The 22,199-nt window shown below is 34.7% G+C and overlaps 2 protein-coding genes and 1 pseudogene across 2 annotated transcripts; 2 read left to right on the top strand and 1 right to left on the bottom strand.

Moving 5' to 3' along the window:
• The first annotated feature begins 7,927 nt into the window (after positions 1–7,927).
• On the top strand, positions 7,928–12,232 carry LOC120204848 (protein transport protein SEC23-like). The gene is made up of 12 exons (XM_039204862.1): positions 7,928–8,923; positions 9,015–9,188; positions 9,257–9,418; positions 9,518–9,660; positions 9,818–9,893; positions 9,977–10,149; positions 10,267–10,348; positions 10,429–10,506; positions 10,619–10,780; positions 10,864–11,127; positions 11,358–11,462; positions 11,764–12,232. Exons 1-12 carry the CDS (start codon positions 8,171–8,173, stop codon positions 11,908–11,910), a joined length of 2,319 nt encoding a protein of 772 aa, XP_039060793.1. The 5' UTR covers positions 7,928–8,170; the 3' UTR covers positions 11,911–12,232.
• Positions 12,233–13,264: 1,032 nt separating this feature from the next.
• LOC120204846 lies at positions 13,265–16,423 on the bottom strand. Its single transcript, XM_039204860.1, has 9 exons — positions 15,739–16,423; positions 15,538–15,640; positions 15,202–15,445; positions 14,859–15,159; positions 14,625–14,727; positions 14,458–14,535; positions 13,760–14,427; positions 13,590–13,688; positions 13,265–13,500 (listed from the first exon to the last, which is right to left on the bottom strand). Exons 1-9 carry the CDS (start codon positions 16,390–16,392, stop codon positions 13,420–13,422), a joined length of 2,331 nt encoding a protein of 776 aa, XP_039060791.1. The 5' UTR covers positions 16,393–16,423; the 3' UTR covers positions 13,265–13,419.
• Positions 16,424–20,803: 4,380 nt separating this feature from the next.
• LOC120204854 lies at positions 20,804–22,199 on the top strand (annotated as a pseudogene).

A 22,199-nucleotide genomic window follows, 5' to 3' on the forward strand; every position in this document is an offset into this window, starting at 1 on the left:
TCATATGTAAAAAAGATAAAGAGATGGCCTTTTGAAGATAACTTTTTCCCCATGAAAGTTGTCTTTGAAATTCCAAAAGTCTTGCCAACGATAATTTTTGACAATTGGCGATGGATCTAATTGAAATTGAAAGAAATATCAGATGATTTTTCAAGCAATTTTGTTTGAATTGAGTCGTTTGTTAATTTAATCCGACATTTGATCTGAATTTGACATGTTTCGATTGTTGTTTTTCTTAAATTTAGGTTTAAATGAGTTTTTTTAAAGAATAAAGCCAGGTTGGATTTGAGGTGAGAAATAGTCGATCCAACCCGAGGTAATAATATATTTTTTCTTATATATTTAGATATGATTGTAATAATACATATCTCTAAACGTTTTCAATTAGATCCTTAATTTAGTTAATAAAAAAGATTATATATATGTGTTTATCGCGTTGAGTGCAGATTTTTACCTTAAAAACCAAATCAAACTTCAAGTCATATAGAACTTTTTTAAACTCGTATCGGTTAAAATATGAATGGAAAGAGTATTATATTTAGATCAAGTTCGAATAAATAAAAATTCGATCTGATCCGACCAATAACCATTCTTACTCTTTTCCCCACTACCTACCTAATAATTCTCCAACTCGTTATCGGTTCATTGCTATTTAAACAAGAAGTCTTCTCTTCTTCAATTACTTGAAATAATAGTAATAAATTATAGGGTAAATTACACCTTTAATACCTAAACTATCAATTTGATATATTTTAGTACTTAAACTTTCAAATTTTCACAACTATATCTAACGTTTAGTTTTCATTTCATTTTAGTAACCCGCCATTAAAAATTTAACGTGTGTAGTACCTAAACTATCAGTTTTGGTCCGTTTTAGTACCTAAACTTTTATTTTTTTGGATACTAAAATGAAACAAAAACTAAAATTTTTAACTGCGGAGTACTAAAATAAAACAAAAACTAAACTTTAGGTATGATTTTGAATTTTTTTTTAAAGTTTAAGTACTAAAACGGACCGAAACTGATAGTTTAGTTACTACACGCATAATTTATTCTAAATTTTATGTTGAAATCATTTGATTGAATGAATCTGACACAACACTGCAAATTGTGGGATTATTCTCTCACATAACAGACTCAAATCCATATGTTTATGATGTGCTTTTAGCAAGAAGATCTCAACTTTTTGTAATGGAAGTTTGGTGCACCTGTTTTCGACTATTAATTTGTGGTACTTTTAGGTATTAATGGATGTGGTTGATGGTTATGATTAATCAAGGACAATTTAGTTGAGATAATTGCCCTCATTCAAAGGGATTTTGCTTTAATTAGACAAGATTTTTCACCTGTGATAAGGGGGATATTAATTTCCTTAATTAAATTCTCATTAGTTATCTTCCTACCACATAAGCAAAGGTGCGACCTGTTCTTTATCGAGTACTATGTCAATCAGCGACGGAGTCAGTATTTAGTTCACGGAGAAAAATATAATTAACAATAAAAAATGAGGGAGCAAAATCAAAATAAATCAAAACTTAGAGGCCTAAATAGGTAATTGTCCCTATATTTTTTAATGATAGAGTGGCCTACAACATGGCTCCTCCATGATGTCCCTCTAATAGTTTAAGTACTAAAACGGATTAAAATTGATAGTTTATGTACTAAATGCATAATTTATCCTTAAAATCTAAGACAACCAATGAGATTTAGATGGTTGAATCAATTAAAGTAGTTGATATCTTTCTCCATCATCAATGTCACATTTTGATAGTGATTGCCAAAGCAAATTGTGTGGCTAAATTGCGTAATTTATTGAATCACTCGACTATTAAAAGTTATAAAATGGTCATTTGACTATAGGGAGTTAGTTTTTTAAGTTCCTTGACTGTTAAAAGTTACAAAATGGTCACTCGACTATTCATTATGTTCCAAACTAGTCATTTTCTGTTAAAAAAATTAATTGTCATATGAGTTGGACGTTAACATGTTGATTGAGATATGATAGTAGTTTGAGATTACGATATTAGATTTTATCATATCTCAGTCAACAAGTTAATGTACAGCTTAGACTATCGTCAAATTTTGAACGGAAAAGGACGAGTCTGGAACATAATGAATAGTTGAGTGACCATTTTGTAACTTTTAATAGTCGAGGGACTCAACAAAGTAACTCCCTATAGTCAGAGGATCATTTTGTAATTTTTAATAGCCGGAGGACTTAATAAAATAGTACCCTGTAGTCGGGGACTATTTATATACTTTACCCTTATTCGAAAGACTCTTAATTATTTGATAATGAACGCTCATACCCCTAGCATTTTTGGTACTCAAATCCGAGACCTCAAAAAATAATAACAATTCATTTACTACTGAAGTGAATTGATTCGTGCTAACAGAACCAATTTGAATCTTCTAGTTTGGTTTATGTTAATGTCATCCACTTCAATAAAATAACACCTCCATACTAATATCTTTAATACAAATGAATTATTAAAATTTCATACTAATTCTTTTTTTTATTAAATATTTTTTAAATCTCTATCAATTTGACTCCAATATTTGATATATGTTCATTTGAATATACAAAAAAATTAAAAAAATTAAATAAACACATATCAAATAGACATTCATATTCAATAATTATCCAAATTTAAATAATATATAATGAATGATCAAGAGATTTTGATGTAATATGTTTATTTGTGGGGTTTATATAATTAATGATGATTTAGGAGGTACCTATATGCCAGCTGTCACTTTAATTCTTGTATATCATCCTTTATATTTGTTAATATTCTACACTAATCTTGTTGTACTTTTATGAAGGGATGAATCTAGAATAGGTGTTGAAGATATAATTAAATTTTTGAAAATTTTAAATTTACATATGATTTATGTATTTTTTTTTGTATTTTCTATCAATGATTTAATTTCGTATCTTCTAAAATTTTATAATTTTGTGTGCTCTGAATTACTAATATAACTTTTTAAATTTACGTGTTTAACATAAAATTATGCATCCGCCATAATTTTATGCTTTTCTTTACCCTCAACAAGTGTTCATTGGTTTAACTTTGGTTGGTATATATCCAACTATAGAATGTTACCCCGATTATAGGGTACTGCTTATTAAATCTATTGATTATTAAAAAGATATAAAATGGTCATTCAATTATAAAATATTATTTTATTAAGTCTATCGACTATTAAAAGTTAAAAAATTGTTACCCGACTATTCATTATGTTCCAAAGTCGTCATTTTCGTTAAAAAATTGACAATTGCCTAAGTTGGAAGTTAGCATGATGACTGAGATATAATAGTCGTCTGAGATTCCGGGATCAGATTTTATCATGTCACTGTCAGCATGTTAACGTTTAGCTCAGAATGTCGCTAATTTTTTTTAATTAAAAAGGATGAGTTCAGAAGATAATAAATAGTCGGATGACAATTTTTTAACTTTTAATAGTCGAGAGACTCAACAAAGTAACACTATATAGTCAGAGGATCATTTTGTAACTTTTAATAGTTGAGGGACTTAATAAAGTAGTACCCTATATTTGATGGACCATTTGTGTACTTTACACATTTTTTTGGATATTTTTATTATGGAAAATCAACAAATTGTTACAAATTGTTTTTGTTTGAAAATTTGATGTCAAAGCCTAAAATTTTGCTTCACCAAAATCATTAAGCAATTATTCCATGCATAAAGCATAGCTTTGGACATGCATGGGTTAAAATCAAAATTCTATAATCATGGGATAAAACATTGATAGAATCAAGCAATCTTCTAATTTACATTTGATGGTTTTTTTTCTTTTTCTTATTTCATGCTATATATTTATTAGTTTTTGCTCGAATGGGATCGAATCAGGAATTTTATGTTCATGTTGAAATAAATTTTAAAAAAAAATTGGGGGTGATGTCAAAAAATTTGTGTTAAAATGACTTAATTGAACCATTAGTTTTTTAACAGGGGCCAAAAATGTAATTTTCCATTTCCCCAAAGCTAAAATGATTAAATTGTAGGGTAAACTACGCATTTAGTACCTAAACTATCAAATTTGGTCCATTTTATTACCTAATCTTTCAATTTTTTTAAATCATACCTAACATTTAGTTTTCATTTCATTTCATTTTAGTATCCCGCCGTTAAAAACTTAACGCGTTTAGTACTCAAACTGTCATATTTGGTCTGTTTTAGTACCTAAATTTTTAATTTTTCAAAACTTAACGTTAACTTTTGAATGGGTACTAAAATGAAACAAAAACTAAAGTTTTTAACAGGCAGGAACTAGAATTAAAAAAAACTTTATGTATGCTTTTGAAAAAATTGAAAGTTTAGGTACTAAAATGAACCAAAATTAATAGTTTAAGTACTAAATACATAATTTACCCTAAATTGTACCATTTATAAGGACATATTGGTGACGTATGGCCAGGGTTTAGGATGCCTATTTGTCCTATTTAATCACCATCAAATGCCAGTTCCCATGCTTTATGAATTGGGTATCAAAAGTGTCAAAATTGGTCCCCATAGTTTGGGTTAGATTGATTTAATTTCGTAGGGAAGACAACCACAAGCTTCTTGTTTTATGGTCTTTAATAAATATGAAATAAACATGTGAAATTTATTAAGTCTTTATTTTATATTGGGTTGGGTTAGATCGAGTCAAATTTGTATTCTAAAAACTCAGATCAGATTATAATCGGATGAAGGATATATATTTTTTGTGTCGGACCAAATTAGGTGAAGAATATATAATATTCAGGTCGAATTAAGTTAGAGTAAAAATATATATTTTTTGGGTAGGGAGGAGTTGATAGAAACCTGATCCGACGTTGGTATCCCTATGTCTATGATTAAATGGATAAGGATAACATGTTTGACATGATGTTTGTTCATGTGCTCCAATATGTACACGATGCATGCTTTCGTGTTCCCTTTCGTTGCCATGAGACGGTTAAATTGATGCAATAGCTTTCAGGAATGAATGCTCGTGACTGGTTTTTCGACTTTAATGCGATACGTGTCGAGATTTTAGCTATGGCAGAATGGATCATTCTTGGCTAGCACATGCATGTGCTTTGCTTAAATTTGAATTGGTTATGGTATGAACATAATGCACATGCATGCATAGTTTAATCGAGCATTCAAGTTTGGACCAATAAACCATGATTAATGGCGATGGTAAACACTAATTTTATCTACGTTCATCTGTCATGCTTGAAAAAAAATTGACTGAGGCTGTATAGGATGGATGCAGGATTTTATGTTAGAGGGATCAATTTGAATTTTTAAATTTTTAGTGGTGATTTTTTATTTTTATTTTTTTCTTAATATAATAAACTAAATTTCACATTTTTTTTCTAAATAATAGAGATGCACTTTGCTCCCTAACGAATTTAGTGCATCCGCCCCTGCATGCTTGATTTACATTTTCTCTTCAAGACGAGATCTACATACAGGGATGGACCGAGGGTGCGGTTGCACCCATATAAAATTTTAATATAATTTCTTAAATTCGTATCCCTGATATAAATTTATGTGTTCGTCCCTGTCTAGGTGGCATTAAAGCTATTACCTTGGTACATAGCTCCTCAGCCTGCTTGTACTCCTTGAGTTTCAATTGGCAAGCTGCATTGTTGAGATTGCGAGTCACTTTTAGCAACTTACATTGCTGCTGCTCCTCCTGGCTGAAAGAATCGTCATGCTCTATGTACCCGAACAACGGCCAACTCCTGCTGTGATTCCGATGAACCGAAAGCGTATTCGGGCTGAATGGCGATGAGTGGGTGCTCCCCTTTCTTCATGGTATTCACAGTTTTTTCAAGACCGTCAACTACTTTTCCTGCAACAAATTTTATCCATATTAGGAACAACTTCATGCATAGCTAAGTATTAAACTGATGTGCCTATGGCATTGCATCTAATCGAACCAAATAAGGATGACAAAACTATTACCACCTTCGTCAACTCTGAACTCAAAGGGCTCCTCATCATGACCCTTCTTCACAACCTTGATGATGGGGTCACAGGCTTCTTCCATGCTGATTGCTTTTGGGTGATCGGTGTTTTCTTTCACCGGCAAATGCTCGGAGATTGGTTTTGCAAAAGAGATCGGAATCTATGGGAATATAAAGGTGATATCGAGGTGAAGCAATGAAGATAGTTCCATAACTTTCCCTCCTCTTTTCTAGCGCCTGACATTGTCGTTCGAGTTTGAGATCTTCGCGCTTCACATTTGGGGGTAAAGTACACAATAGGTCAACAAAATACATCAATATAATCTTTTGGGTAAATTACACGTTTAGTACCTCAACTATTAGTTTTGGTCAATTTTAGTACCTAAACTTTTATTTTTTTTAAACATACCTAAAGTTTATTCTTTGTTTCATTTTAGTACATGTCGTTAAAAACTTTAATTTTTGTTTCATTTTAGAATCTCGTTCAAAATTTAATGTTACGTTTTTGGTTTTTTTTAGTTTAGATTCTAAAACGAATCAAAACTAATGATAGTTTAGGTACTAAACGCGTTAAGTTTTTAATGATGGGTACTAAAATGAAATGAAACTAAACGTTATATATGAATTTGAAAAAAAATTAAAGGTTTAGGTACTAAAACGGATTAAAAGTGATAGTTTACGTACTAAACACATGCTTCACCCAATAAAAATTTATTTTAAACATAATTAAATGATCTTCATAGATGGATGGAAGGGTGATGGCGCTCACACTCTTCGTTATTCCAAATTCTCGTGTACTTGAGGTGTTTTTTTTTATATTTCCGATTTAATTTCACATTTTCTAATATTTTATAATTTTTATTTCTAATTTTGTAATATAACTTTCTAATTTTGTATACACAAAATTTTATATTTTTTTATTTTTAGGTAAAGTACATAAATAATCTCTTAACTATAGGGTGTTGCTTTGTTAAATCATATGACTATTAAAAGTTACAAAATAGTCTTCTGGCTATAGGATATTGTTTTATTGAGTCTATCGACTATAAGTTACAAAAATGATCACTCGACTATTCATATGTTCTAAACTCGTCTTTTTTCGTTAAAAAATTGATTGTCGTCTGAGTTGGACGTTAATCTGTTGATTGAGATATGGTAAAATTTGATTCTATAATTCTTTGATCTAGTATGGTTTTGTTTGATATTATGAATCATATTTTACTATATCATTGTTAATATGTTAATATTCAGCACATACAATAATCATTTTTAATAAAAAAAAATACGAGTTTTAAACATATCAATAGTCGAGTGACTATTTCGTAACTTTTAATGGTTAGGGGACTCAATAAAACAATGACTTATAGTCGATAGACTATTTTATAACTTTTGATAGTTGGATGACTTAACAAAATAACACTTTATAGTCAGAGAATCATTGATGTACTTTACCTTTTATTTTTAGGGTAAATTATGTATTTAATACCTAAACTATCAATTTTGATCTATTTTAGTACCCAAACTTTCAATTTCTTCAAAACTATATCTAAATTTTAGTTTTTGTTTCATTTTAGTACTATGTCATTAAAAACTTTAGTTTTTGTTTCATTTTAGTACCCCATTCAAAATTCAACGTTAAGTTTTCAAAAAAATGAAATTTTAGATACTAAAACGAACTAAAAATAATAGTTTAGGTACTAAATGCGTTAAGTTTTTAATCAAAGAATACTAAAATAAAATTAAAAATAAACAGTAGGTATGGTTTTGAATAATTAAAAGTTTAGGTACTCAAATGACCAAAACTAATAGTTTAGGTACTAAATACATAGTTTGCTCAAGTTAAATTTAGTAGTGAAATATAATCCAGAAGAAATACTCAGACGTGTCGTTAGAAGAATGGAAAGCGCAGAGCCTTTCGTTACTACAAACATTCCCTTATAAATACTCGGTCTTGAAGATGAATTCCACTGATCACTTTCTCTTTCAATAAAACCAATAAAGTTTTCGCTTTTCGTCTCTATCGGTGACCCCTTCCACCCCGATATAGCTTTGGGGTCGCCTGGAATCATAGAAAAAGTAAAAAAAAAAATCGTAAAAAAATCGAAACGGTTATTCAATCTCTATATTATTAATCGAATCTAATCCAAAAAAGATTTTTTATTTTTAGTTTTTTGTTCAGTTTTTTAAAAATAAGTTTCAACCATGTCGGAAATGGCGAACACTGATCCTGAAGGGATCGACGCCGTTAGGATGACGTGGAACGTTTGGCCGCGTACTAAACTGGAGGCGAGTGCCTGCGTGATTCCGTTGGCAGTTGTCATTGCTCCGATACGTCATCACCCGGACATTCCGACGCTCCCTTACGCGCCCCTGCGGTGCAAGTCGTGTGCGGCGGTGCTGAACGCCTTTGCCCGCGTCGATTTCGCCGCTAAAATCTGGATATGCCCGTTCTGTTACCAGCGCAACCATTTCCCGCCGCACTACGCCATGATCTCCGAGACGAACCTGCCTTGCGAGCTCTACCCGCAGTTCACCACCGTGCAATACTCGCTCCAACCGACTCCCGATCCGAACAACCCTTCCGCTCATCCTCAGTTGCCGCCCGTGTTCGTGTTCGTGTTGGACACGTGCATGGTCGAGGAGGAGCTTGATTTCGTTAAATCGGCGATGAAGCAGGCTCTCGGGTTGTTGCCGGAACACGCGCTCGTCGGGTTCGTTTCGTATGGGACTCAAGTGCATGTACATGAATTGGGATTCTCCGATATATCAAAGGTCTATGTTTTCAGAGGTAATAAGGAGATTTCAAAGGAGCAAGTGTTGGAACAGTTGGGCCTTGGTCCTGCCGGGCGGCGGACAGCTGCCGGATTTCGGAAAGGGATACAAAATGGGTACTCAAATTCGGGCATCAACCGGTTTGTATTGCCTGCTTCCGATTGCGAATTCACGCTCAACTCGGTGCGTTTTATAAATATATGGCGGGAAACTCAATTTTGAAATATTTGACCTTTACTTTATGTTTATCACGTGTTTGGTTGATTTTAATTAGATGTTGGATGAGCTGCAAACGGACCAGTGGCCTGTACAACCCGGTAATCGGGTGTCAAGGTGCACCGGAGTCGCCTTAAGTGTTGCATCGGGATTGCTTGGAGCCTGCACGCCTGGAACTGGTGCTAGGATTGTTGCTCTGGTTGGTGGTCCATGCACCGAAGGGCCTGGGACGGTAATGCCATTAAATTCTTTGTTTAGCTGCCTGATTCTTTCCGGTTATTGATTTTTCGGTTTCTGCAGATTGTTTCGAAGGACTTATCGGAGCCTGTACGTTCACATAAAGATCTCGATAAGGATGCTGCGCCATATTTTCGGAAAGCAGTCAGATTTTACGATAGTCTTGCGGAACAGCTTGTCAACCAGGGTCATGTGCTAGACCTTTTTGCATCTGCACTTGATCAGGTTTGTTTTGTTCATAAAACAGTAGCTATGCCGGATCTAGGTCGATTCCTCCGATGTTTCGTGTCTGTTCTTTATGTTGTAATCTTCGTGACGTCTCAGGTTGGGGTTGCTGAAATGAAAGTTGCAGTTGAGAGAACAGGTGGCCTCGTTGTTCTAGCTGAAAGTTTTGGTCATTCTGTCTTTAAAGGCTCTTTCAGGTGTATGTTCAAGGATGGAGAACAATCTCTTGGCCTATGTTTTAAGTTAGTTCTTCTTCTTCTTCAACCATTTAACTTCACTTCTTTCATAAATGTTATCTCTTTCAAGTTTATGTTCTTGTTGTCCATTTCTTATTTGTTTGAGGTCTAGATTTTCGAACCATTCGATTTCTGATAAGCTCATTTTCCCCTTCCTTTTTAGTGGCATGCTTGAGGTCAACTGCTCCAAAGACATCAAAATTCAAGGGGCCATTGGACCTTGCACATCTTTGGAGAAGGTTGGACCATTTAATCATTTAACAGAAGGACTGTATTTACTACTATTTATGGAGATTTAAGCTGATTACTACTTGTGTTGCAGACGGGAACTAATGTCTCTGACACGATCATTGGGGAGGGGAACACTACGACATGGAAAATGTGTGGCCTCAACAGGAGTACGTGCTTGTCGGTCTTGTTCGATATTTCAGCAACCGAGCGATCGAATGATCCAGGTGGTGCAAATTCACAGCTCTATTTGCAGTTTCTTACAAGGTTTGCAGCATGGACTACTCAAAATGGTCATCTTTTTTCCCCTTAAAATATGTTTGATTTGCATTTTACTTTGTTCATTCTATAATTTGATTGTGATCTTATGTATCTTAACTGCAGTTATCAAGACCCCCAAGGTAAAACAATGCTTCGAGTTACGACCGTGACGAGACGATGGGTGGAAAGTGCTGTCGGTACAGAGGTCAGCTAATTTGGATAATTGTCACTTTCATTTCTGTCTTCGTTAATCTATTCTAACTGTGAATAATGTGTCCTATATAGGAACTAGTACAAGGTTTCGATCAAGAGACGGCAGCTGTTGTAATGGCAAGAATAACTTCTCTGAAGATGGAGATGGAGGTAATTTAACACGACTTCTATTCCGTTATGCACCGGTTGCTGTATTTCTTTCTCGAATCCACTTTCGATCTATCGTTTCTTTAGGTGTCTATCACTTGTTTGTTTCATTTAGGAGGGATTTGATGCTACACGGTGGCTAGATCGCAGTCTCATTCGACTTTGTTCGAAATTCGGCGAATATAGTAAGGATGATCCATCATCCTTTACATTAAACTCTTGTTTCTCTCTGTTTCCTCAGTTCATGTTCAACTTGCGGCGCTCACAGTTTATACAGGTAACTGCTTTTCTCGTAATCTCCTGCCTGTTTTCGAATATGTAATCGACCTATGATTCTTCTCTCCTTCCTTTCTGTTTCAGGTTTTTAACAACAGTCCAGATGAAACCGCCTATTTTCGCACGTTGTTAAACCGAGAAAACATTACGAATGCAGCCGTTATGATCCAACCGTCATTAATATCGTATTCGTTCGACTCACTGCCTCAACCGGCATTATTGGACGTGGCTTCGATTTCAGCTGATCGTATTCTCTTGCTCGATGCGTATTTCAGTGTCGTTATATTCCATGGTATGACGATAGCACAGTGGCGCAACATGGGTTACCAGCATCAGCCTGAACATCAGGTATGCTGAAGCCATAGTAGCACGGTTTTGTTGTTTCTTTAAGCCTGAAAGTATGATGTGTATTTGTTGTTTTGGTTTCAGTGATTCTTTTATCTCGAGTCTGAACATATATTCGGCTCCGATCGCAATCGTATATCAGTAGTTTAGAATGTTCTTAAGCTGCAATTTGCAACCGATCTCTAGGTTCTCGGTCTATGGTTTTGATGTGTAGAGCTTATTTCTTTTGACAGGCATTTGCACAGCTTTTGCAAGCACCCCACGTCTACGCCGAAATGATTATTCAGGAACGCTTCCCCGTCCCTAGATTGGTTGTATGTGATCAGCATGGATCCCAGGTCGGTACATTTCGTGATCAGAACCATGTTCATAATGTAACAATTGCAGTCTGTCAGCACTTAAAGTTTCATAGTTAGGTGAGATGAGCCTTGTTGAACCCCTCAAATCGGGTCCCCGAAACCAGAGGGGCCATGACCGTGGCATTGCCAATTTGGGGGACCATGCATGGCCTCCTGCACGTCGCCTACCAAGTCAAAAACTGCCCCTCCCCGTCCGGTTTTCCTATACTTTCCACAGCCAATTCAGTATTTTACTTACAGGCTTGTAGTGTACCAACGACATTTCGGTTTCCTTGTGCAGGCAAGGTTTTTGTTAGCAAAGTTGAACCCATCAGCAACATACAGTAATCCCATCAACATGGCTACCGGATCAGACGTAATCTTTACCGACGACGTAAGCCTACAAATCTTCTTTGAGCACCTTCAGAAGTTGGCCGTGCAATCTTGACCGTAGAAAACAGTTGAAAGATGTAGCATTTCGGTACCGGAATTTCCGCCAGCGCGAGTACTTATCCCGTCTAACCTCCTCCATTCCATTTGGTTCTTTTCCTTCCCATCAGTCCTACGAATGAGAGACCGGGTACCCCGCAACACTTGAAAAGTAAGAATAGCACCATTCATTGGACGAGTGCCGTGAAGGTGTCGGCACAGCAACGACGAAGGCATCGGATCGGGCCAATTAGGAACACATGTGAAGGAATATAAGTTCTAGGATACTGGTCGCAGTCTATATGCTGTAATTTGAGTTTCAGATCATAAGAGTTATGATCAATTTCAGTTCGTTTTAGTATTTAAATTTTTATTTTTTTTAAAACAATGTCTAATATTTAGTTTTTATTTCATTTTAGTATCCGTTAAAAAACTTAACGTTACGTTTTAAAAAAAATTAAAAATTTAAGTACTAAAACGGATCAAAACTGATAGTTTAGATATTAAACGAACTCAGTCTCCGACGGTGCTTGGGCAACCACCGAGCTCAACGTCCCCTGGAGACGGAGATTGAGATGGGTTCAAAAGCACTTCATGATCTACAACTATTGCACCGATTTGAAGCGTTTTCCTCAGGGTGTTCCGCCCGAGTGTAAACGGAGGTTCTAAAATAAACCTCGTCATATTCTTCCACTTATGTATGATGATTTATATATTAAATTTTAATATTAATATCAATCTTAAGATCACAATTATTATTTATAAATAGATAAAATTTATAAATATTATTATAATTATTGATTTATTTGTGACAAATAATATAAAGAGTAAAATGTATAATGGTTCTGGTGATATTTTGTTAAGTTTTCGACTATTATAAGTTGTAAAATAGTTCCTCTACTATAGAATTTTATTTTGTTGAATACATCAACTATTAAAAATTACAAAATATCGATTAAACTATTCATATCTTTCAAATTAATTCTTTTCTGTTAAAAAATTATATGATTGTCTAAGTTAGATGTTAATATGCTAACTGAGATATGATAAAATCATATTTTAATAATGTCAATTGGTACCGTCGTCGTTTTCAAACACTAATTCGATAATATAATATTTCAAGAACTGACTCGACAATATAATGTAAACGGAGAATCAATCTAAAAAAACAACTCAAACGGATTCGAAATCAAATTTTATCATACTCAGTCAACAAGTTAATGTCTAGCTCAAAACTGTCAATTTTTAAACAAAAAATTACGAATTTGAAATATATAAACAATTAGATAATCATCTTATAACTTTTAATAATTAAAATACTCGACAAAACAATATATGAGTTTAAACGTTCGTAAATCCAATAATACCTACTATATAGACAAAAATGTATGCATCGATATACGAGTTTAAGAACAATTGCTATTCGATACAGAGACTCGTACTCACACCCGAATCCGAGTAACATAGGTAATTAAGATACAACAATCACAGAGAAAGCACTGCATCTACCATTGCAGTACATGGAAAACTATTTATTTGATGAATCGGCTATCGGAATGATCTGTTCTTCGACGTAATTGGCGAATCTCACGCTCGGTCGCCGCCCACACTACATGAACAACTTTAAATTGTTAGACAAGATGAGGAAATTGTTCAAGATGGTATTCTATAGAGAGCAAAAGCACAAATTATACTCACTGGGATTCTGCAATGAATGTATAGATCATAGTTCATTTCGCCGAGACGAGCTTTGGCATGTTCTTCAGCTTCAGAGGCTTTCTTGCAAGCATATGTAACCTGAACAGAGCATAGTAGAGATTCAGCACAAGTTCATGTAATTATGTTGAATATGTATACATGTCATTCACCTCATTGATGGATATACTAGACTGATCATTAGCACCGGAAGCGGATTTCTCCAAGACATTCCGTAGGAACGATAACTCTTTAATCAAATCCAAGGCCACTTCTTCAGCATCTTGCATCTGGTTTCTTGAGAATTCGAATGCTCTCTCCGCGTGAAGCCGGAAAGAAGTGCAGTTCAGACAAGAACAAACACCTCTGCATCCAGGAGGATTTCTTTTAAGGATCCCCTTTTTGAGACCGACAATAGGAAGTCCTATAGGAATAGATGCTTCTCCCGAGCTATCAGCTTCGATTACCTTTACATCATTTGCACATTTTGCAGTAGACTCTGTGGTATCCCCTTCGGTTTCAAAGGTTAGCCGACAAGACACTGACTTAGAAGCTTCTTCTCTTTGGAGAAGTCCAGAATTGATGAGAGGACTAGATGAAATGGCTGATGGCTCAACCACATGATTGGGGCTAGTTTCCAACTTTCGGTTTGCATCCAATGCAGCATGTTTAATAACTGATGCATGTTCCTGTTGTGAATCAGGTATCAGCAAGGAACCAGCAAGTTGTTTAGGTGGAGTTCGTGTGGGTTTATCGTTAGATGAACATCCTACGGCAGTTGCTTCAGTCAAAGGCACCCGAATACCATCACCGGTATACTGCTCTACAGCGCGAGTTTTGCAATCTAAAGTTTCAATGCATGCACCTTTGCCAGAAGTAAAGACTAGCGAAATAGGTTTTTCCTTTAAACTCTTGTCAACCTTCAATGACTGATCATTTCCAGAAGCACCTAGGAAAGCATCCAAGTAAACAATGTAACTATTCGAAAACGAGAAGGGTTCGATAAGAGGGAGATAGTCAAGGAAGTAAAGGACTCACAGGAGTTATCATTTGTTAAGTCTATCAAAAACGGAAGCAACCTTCGATAACTGAATGACCCCGGGATTTTTCGTAACTTCGGACGAAATTGTTGGTTTGGGACCTATTCAACATTACAAAGGCCAATTACATTCGCGTGAAATATGTCTAAAGTTTCGCCATCAACTAGTATAGTTGCATATGAACTTATCAGCAAAGTATGCACTGTGAAAATGAGCTACCATAGCATCTTACCAACTTGTTCTTAGGACTTGTGTCCAGGCTTTTGTCACTATCTTGACCACCATTTCTGCGAAAGGCTCGGTTCTTTGACTTTTCACCATCTCGATTCGTTCCTTGAGAAAGGCAATCCACTCCTATGCCTCTGCTATCATCAGTCTCCATTTTGGAAATCATGTCGGAGTCCGGTGGTGTCACTGACATACATTGTACATTCAAGTCTTCAACTTTTTCCACAGCTTCAGCATCATCCTCTTCAATCTCAGACTGCTTTATTTCCTCGTTGGAATTTTTAGTAACTTCATTATAATCGCTAACCGGAGAAAATTTCCAGTCCATAACTTGAACATTGCAAGGAGATTCAGCATTAGTTTTTGCAACCTCACCATTATCTGCCAACATTTTATCTTTAGAAAACACACCAGCTGAATTTTCCTTGTTGAAATGAGAATCCTCAATATTTAAAGAGCCATTTCCATGTGAAGTGAAGGAGACAGTCGCCATAGATTTATCTCCCAATGCTTCTTCAACATTTGAAGCCAAGAATTGCTTCTCTTCGAAACCCTTTTCGGTTTTAGGACAACGGACCATTATCGGGGAGCCTGTAAAGATCATATGCAAGAATGTTGTAATGCCATTGTTTCGTGTGCAACCAATGCTTGAAAGTAGAACAAAATCAAAGCAGGGGAATTACCAGGACACTCTTTTTTTATATCCATCAAATAAGGAAGCAATCTTCTTAAGCTGAATGAGACTGGCGCTTTGAAAAGCTTCACTCGAGAACATGGTCTAAGGACCTACACAAAACCACATACACAATCGCCATTGAAAGAAAATTAACTTATTCAACATCATTGTTAGAGAAATTGGAAACATAACGACATTAAAATCTTACCGATTTCGTTGAGCAGTTCGTTCCATTTATCTCTTCAGGAGAGCCCTTTTCTTTATTGATCTTTTCACCTTCATTTCTCTCAATCACTTGCTCAACTCCAACGATCTCAGCATCGGGTGGAGTTGACCGAACAAGTTGCTCATTCGACATCTCCGACTTTTTAAAATCCCCATTTCCACAATCTTCTTTCATTCCATCCAAACGATTCCCAGCAAGCTCGCTTTTTCCCAGATTCTCAGCATCATCCAAACAATCCCCAGCAAGCTCATGTTTTCCCAGATTCAAAGCATCATCCAAACAATTCCTAGCAAGCTCACTTTTTCCCAGATTCTCAGCATCACCCAAACAGATAGGAATTAGCCCACCAGTGGAAGAAGGGGAAAAGACCCGTCTTAACCGGAGATCTTTGATGGAAACGGAAGATAAATCGCACCCAATCGAATCTTCAAGCGGCGAGCTTTTTCTGGGTTTTTTGAAAAGGGATTGGAGAACTTGGTTTTTTCCGCCGCCGATGGACGGGGGTCGAGATTTTCCCGACCGATTGCGGTGAACATGGACCTGGGACTTGCTACGAGTTATGATTCCCCTTAGGGAATGTCTAAGTGAATGAGAAGAGCGCTTCCTTTTCTGAGTGATTCTCTTAGAGTCCGCCATTGTAAACCCTCCTAAAGAAACTGTGTGCGTGTGAGAGAGAGAGAGAGAATTAATGGGGTTTGGCGGGGAAAAGAGACACGATAAGTATAAATGTATATGGGGCGGGACAACCTGTCTGAATTTAGCGGGAAATAATATGGATTTGGGCGGGATTCCTCGCCTTATATGGTTGTGAAAAAATTATTTTCGAATTAAGATTTTTTATTAGTCTGTGCACTTTTAAGATCTTTTCAATTTAATTGTAGACGTCATACAGTTGTGAAGTCCTTTTTATTTGTTTAAGATACCATGTAATCGTAGAGTCTTCTTCATTTGTCTAAGACGTCATACAATCGTGGAGTATTCATATTTTGTTTGAAGACACGTGTAACACCTGACATCTTAAAGTTGATACTGTTCAATTCACACTATATGGTGAAATGATATATATCCATTATTGATTTTGCATTAAATAATATTTCCATCGTTGATTTTGCAGGATTTTTAACGCTTATATGGAATATGGAATGGAAGGAATTTGCTCGTGCATGATGAAAAATTGAAAATCTACAACTGTCTTGGTTCCTTGTTGCTAATGCTAGGATCTTACATCTTGACTATTTATATGCGTTAGAACAGACTGAGATGCAGGGAACAAATATGGAAGAGCAGGCCACTTCCCACGGACGGTCCTATCGTCGTCGGATGCAGTGAACAATGTCTCCTTTGATCCGAAGACCAAAATTGTTGTTGTTGTTGGGATTCTTGCGGGAACCATTCCGGTCGTGTTGGTGGTGGTCTAGCCGAACAATCTGCTGGGTGTTTTTGACTCAAGTTTTGTGGAGGTTCATACTTCGGCTGCTAGCCTTCATTTAGCCTGTGATATCTTGTAATTTTATAGAAAGGACTTGTGATGTGTCCAATAATATGAAGTTGGTGCGTGTGAGAAAACAAATTTTTGATGGGTCCAGTAATAGTAGGTGTTCAAAATTCGGTTTTAACCGATCTAACCGAATTAGTTAGGTCGGAGAACGGTTAAGGTTTTTTTGGATATTCGGTTAAGGCTTAATTCGGTTCGAAATCGGTTAATTAACCGAAATAAAATTTTAAATATTAAATATTATATATATACATATGGGCTCAGCCCAAACCATTAAAACCAATTAATAATTTAAGATCCAATAACTTTAAACCTAAATCAATATAATTAATTAAAAATTTTATATAAATTTATTTTATATATATATTATTTAAATTAATTGTAAATTGTTTTTCTGAATTAAAAAATATTAAATATATTATATATAACATATGGGCTTAGCTCAAACCATTTAAAACACAATTAATAATTTAAGATCCAATAACTTTTAAACTTAAATCAATATTAATTAATTAAAAAATTTTATATAAAATTTTTATTTTATAATTATATATTATTTAAATTAATTATAAACAGTTTTTTTGAATTATAAAATATTTAATTTTTATATAAATTAAAAAATTTTAAAAATTTTCGGTTAATTCGAAAATTAACCGAAATTTATTCAGTTCGGTTAATATTTTCGGGAAAAAATTCGTTTCGGTTAACGGTTAAAAAAAATTCGATTAATTCGATTAATGATAATTCGGTCGGTTCGACTACCGAATTAACTAAATGAACAACCCTATGTAATAGTACTAGTTGCCAAATTTTGTGAAAGGAAGGGAGAACAATTTGATCGGCAAGTCTCTATAGAGAGTAAATGAATTTGGGAAAATTGAATGAATTACGCGAGTGACGGATTTAGAAATATTTTTTAAAATTGATATATATATATATATATATCAATTTTAAAAAATATTGAATTTTTTTATACGTGACAGACACTAATAATAAAATGGACTATTAATATAAAAAAAAATCAGATTCTAAGATAAACACTTATTATCATGACTACAGATAAACAGAGAGGGACAAGTAGAGGCTGTAACTCTTTAAAAATTTAAAATTATCATATATTTTATTTATATATATTTTTTTATTAAAAATATATTTTCGTCAATTAAAATTTTAATTCGTGCTTAACCTAAAATCATGACCATGCATTGCATCTGTCCGTGGATGATATGATTGTTGATAAGTTAGATACGGAGGTAAATGAACTAAAGCTATTAGGGTTGTCAGTATTGGTTTATGGACGAGAAGTACCGTATTTATAAATATCTTTCAAGGTAGAGATATATATTAATAATATAATATTTTATATAAATAAAATATTCTAATAGATATAATTAATAAAATAAACAACGAATTTAATAGAATTCAAATTATTTGTCATCGTAGACTATGACCGGGACGAAAGCATAATTTTATGTTTGGATAATAAACTTAAACTTAAAAAATTTCAAGAAAATAAATTTGAACTTACAAAATTTTAAGTATGACGAAAATAAATTTAATAAAAAATATATAAAAAGTAAAAAGCATAATTTAATAGAATTCGATTGTATTATTAAAAAGTAAAAATATCTAAAATTAGTAAGATTTTACAGCTATTATCGTATGATCTTTACATAATTTGGATATTTTCCTATAACATTAAAACTAGTCACTTTATATCATATAAGGACCATACACGAAAATGTTGAAATTCCAATCAAAAGACTGAACAAAAATAGATGCAGACAAATCTGATTGCATCGGCAAACGAACCACAAAAATGAATTAGACTATTGAAAGACCACTGAGAACCATAAATCAGAGTCGAGTGTCGTGAGAAAATATCCACGAATGCAAAAGTCACGCATCCAAATTCAATTTTAAGGTCCATAACATGAAAGATCATCAAGATATTAAATAAATGTCATCTTGATCAATGATGGCGTCATCAAATATAACCCTGAGAAAATATAAATAAAATAATGACTAAACAACCTAGAGAAAAATGAAAAAAAAATGACATAAAGACATAGATAAACGTGTCATAAATGTAAAATTATTTTATTAAAAAACTAAAAGAAAAAGAAAACTGATTGTTAACAACCAATATCAAAACTAATGCCGTCGTCGATTAAATAAAATTAAATAAGAAATTTTTTATTTAATCGATAAAAAAATCAACACGAACTCAAAGTAAAAAAAAAAGATGATTAAATATTTATTGTCAAATGATTAAATATATTTAAAATAAATACTACTTTATAATCACTTTAATTTAATCGAAAAAAATATTAGACTGCCTCGCGAGAGACAATAACAAACGCACATTCTTAAGTAAAACATAATACAAAATTAGCTCATAGTCAAACTCAGTCTTACTTATTTTCTATCACCAAGAAAGAATAACGTTTTTGAATTCTTTTGTGTTTTATATCTGATTGGCTAACCTAATTTAACTTCATTTTCCAACTCGTACTCCTTTGTCATACTTTAAGGGTGCGTTTGGTTCACGGAATGTAAGATTATCAGTGGGAATAAAAGATTACCAGAAAATAATATTACTGGGAATGTTGTATTTTGTGTTTGGTTGGTTTAGCATAAATGTAAGATTACCGTATTTGATTAAAGAAATAAAAGATTATTGGAATGTATATTTGACCAAATTGTCCTTATTATATATTTGTGTTTTAACAAGTTAGAAAATATTTATATATTTTCTTTAAAAAAATTAAATTCATAAAATTTATATATATTTTTTTACAAAATTAAAAATATAAAAAGGTTTAATGAAATGGTAAAATTTTATTTTAACCCTGAACTTCATATAAAATTTTAATTATAGATTTTTTTATAAATCTAAAATAATTTAAGGATAAATTTGTAATTTAACATTCGTAGAATTTTTATTATTCAATGACAAAATAATGATATTTTTTAAAGAAAAAAAATTAAGGACATTTTAGTCCAAAACGCTAGTAATCTAACGATACATAAGGAAATGGAGGTAATAACATTCCCGGTAATATACCCCAAAAAATCCACTATTGGTAATTTAAGATTACCGGAAATGACATTTCTGGCCAACCAAACGGGGGAATGTGGATTCTATTCCCATGAGAATCTCACATTCCCCCAACCAAAACACACCCTAAGATCTTGTCGCCAGGGATGATTAGAGGGTACGAGTAGAGGGTACGATGGTCGTTCTTTCAAATTTTAAAATTATTATATATTTTAAATTATTTTTATATTTTTTTTATTAAAAATTTAATTTATTCATAAATTTTTATAAATTTAAATTCGTTCATCTAAAATTTTTAAAATTCAAATTTATTTTTTAACATAAAATCGGAAGTACTTCTCTGTTCGTCGCCATCAAAATGGAATTCATGGTACTTAAAACCATATCAGCTAAATGAATCTGAACCTCAAAGGGTCGTGCAGTTCGAGACTTTCATCAAAACCAGAATTCGTCAGCTCTAACGTCATGTTTTTCTTATAAAACCCCATTTCTTTCCTTGTTATTTACTCTAATTTCGACGTTCGAGAAAATCAAACCAAAAAAGCCAATTTGGAGTATCCACGCGCCGCCGTGACCACCATGCCACAACCTCATTTCCTCCTACTAGCCTACCCCGCACAAGGCCATATAAACCCTGCCCTCCAATTCACGAGCATCTCATTCTGATGGCTACGACCCGATGGAACGATGGAATTAAGCCCGGCGATGACAAAGACGTTTACTTATCTGAGTTCAGACGTCGAGGCAAAGAAGCTCTCTCAGACCTCATAATAACTAATGAAAACGAAGCCAAACACATCACCTGCATCATTTACTCCTTGCTCCTACCTTGGGCGGCGGAGGTGGCGCGTGAACATCACATCCCATCGGCACTCCTTTGGATTCAACCCGCCACAGTCTTCGACATATACTATTATTACTTCAACGGGTACGAGTCCGCCATTAAAGACCAAGCCGACGAGTCCAATCCCAAGTGTCTGATAAAATTACCCGGGCTGCCGCCACTCGCCGCCCAAGACCTTCCCTCGTTTTTCAACGCTTCAAATGTTTACCAGTGGGGAATCTCGTTGTTCCAAGAGCAAATGGAAGTTCTAGCTGAAGAACCCAACGCTAAAATCCTCATCAACACCTTCGATGCTTTGGAACCCGAAGCATTAAAAGCCATCGACAAGTTCAAAATGACAGCCGTCGGTCCCTTGATCCCATCTTCTTTTCTTAAAGATCAATCGGACAGTTCCTTAAGAACTGATCTTTTTCAATGCGATTCAAACGAGTATCTCCGATGGCTAGACTCGAAACCAAAATCGAGTGTTGTTACGTATCGTTTGGAAGCATGTGCGTGTTGGCCAAGCAACAAGTGGAGGAAATCGCCGAGCTTTAATAGCTAGCCGGCGGCCATTTTTATGGGTGGTGAGAAATCGGAAAGATAGAGGAGAAGAAGAGACGGAAGAAGATAAACTGAGTTTCAGGGAAGAGTTAGAGCAGCTTGGGATGATAGTCCCATGGTGTTCACAAGTGGAGGTGCTGTCTCACCCGTCGCTGGGTTGCTTCGTGTCGCATTGCGGGTGGAACTCGACGTTGGAGAGCTTGGTCGCCGGCGTGCCGGTGGTGGCGTTTCCGCAGTGGACCGATCAAGGGACCAATGCGAAGCTGATCGAAGATGTGTGGAAGAGTGGGGTGAGAGTGAGAGCTAATGAAGAAGGGATAGTGGAACGTGGCGAGATCGTTAGGTTTGGATTTGACGATGGGCGACGGAGAAAAAGGAAGGAAGTGAGAAGGAATGTTGTAAAATGGAGAGACTTGGCGAGGGAGGCCGCCGTGGACGGTGGTTCCTTGGACATGAACCTTAGGGCTTTCGTTGATGAAGTTGCACAAGGAGGTAGATAA

Source organism: Hibiscus syriacus, unplaced genomic scaffold (genome assembly GCF_006381635.1).
Source record: "Hibiscus syriacus cultivar Baekdansim isolate YM2019G1 unplaced genomic scaffold, ASM638163v2 tig00011718_pilon, whole genome shotgun sequence".
Taxonomy (NCBI): Eukaryota; Viridiplantae; Streptophyta; class Magnoliopsida; order Malvales; family Malvaceae; genus Hibiscus; species Hibiscus syriacus.

What these genes read in the sequence shown, in the direction of transcription:
- LOC120204848 (XM_039204862.1), top strand. Translation starts at nt 8,171, where the DNA reads ATGTCGGAAATGGCGAACACTGATCCTGAAGGGATCGACGCCGTTAGG. An exon ending in CTCTGAAGATGGAGATGGAG is followed by an intron (nt 10,507 to 10,618) that starts GTAATTTAACAC and finishes TGTTTCATTTAG; the next exon opens with GAGGGATTTGATGCTACACG. An exon ending in GTGATCAGCATGGATCCCAG is followed by an intron (nt 11,463 to 11,763) that starts GTCGGTACATTT and finishes TTCCTTGTGCAG; the next exon opens with GCAAGGTTTTTGTTAGCAAA.
- LOC120204846 (XM_039204860.1), bottom strand. Translation starts at nt 16,392, where the DNA reads ATGGCGGACTCTAAGAGAATCACTCAGAAAAGGAAGCGCTCTTCTCAT. An exon ending in CGAACTGCTCAACGAAATCG is followed by an intron (nt 15,641 to 15,738) that starts GTAAGATTTTAA and finishes GGTTTTGTGTAG; the next exon opens with GTCCTTAGACCATGTTCTCG. An exon ending in CTTAACAAATGATAACTCCT is followed by an intron (nt 14,536 to 14,624) that starts GTGAGTCCTTTA and finishes ATGCTTTCCTAG; the next exon opens with GTGCTTCTGGAAATGATCAG.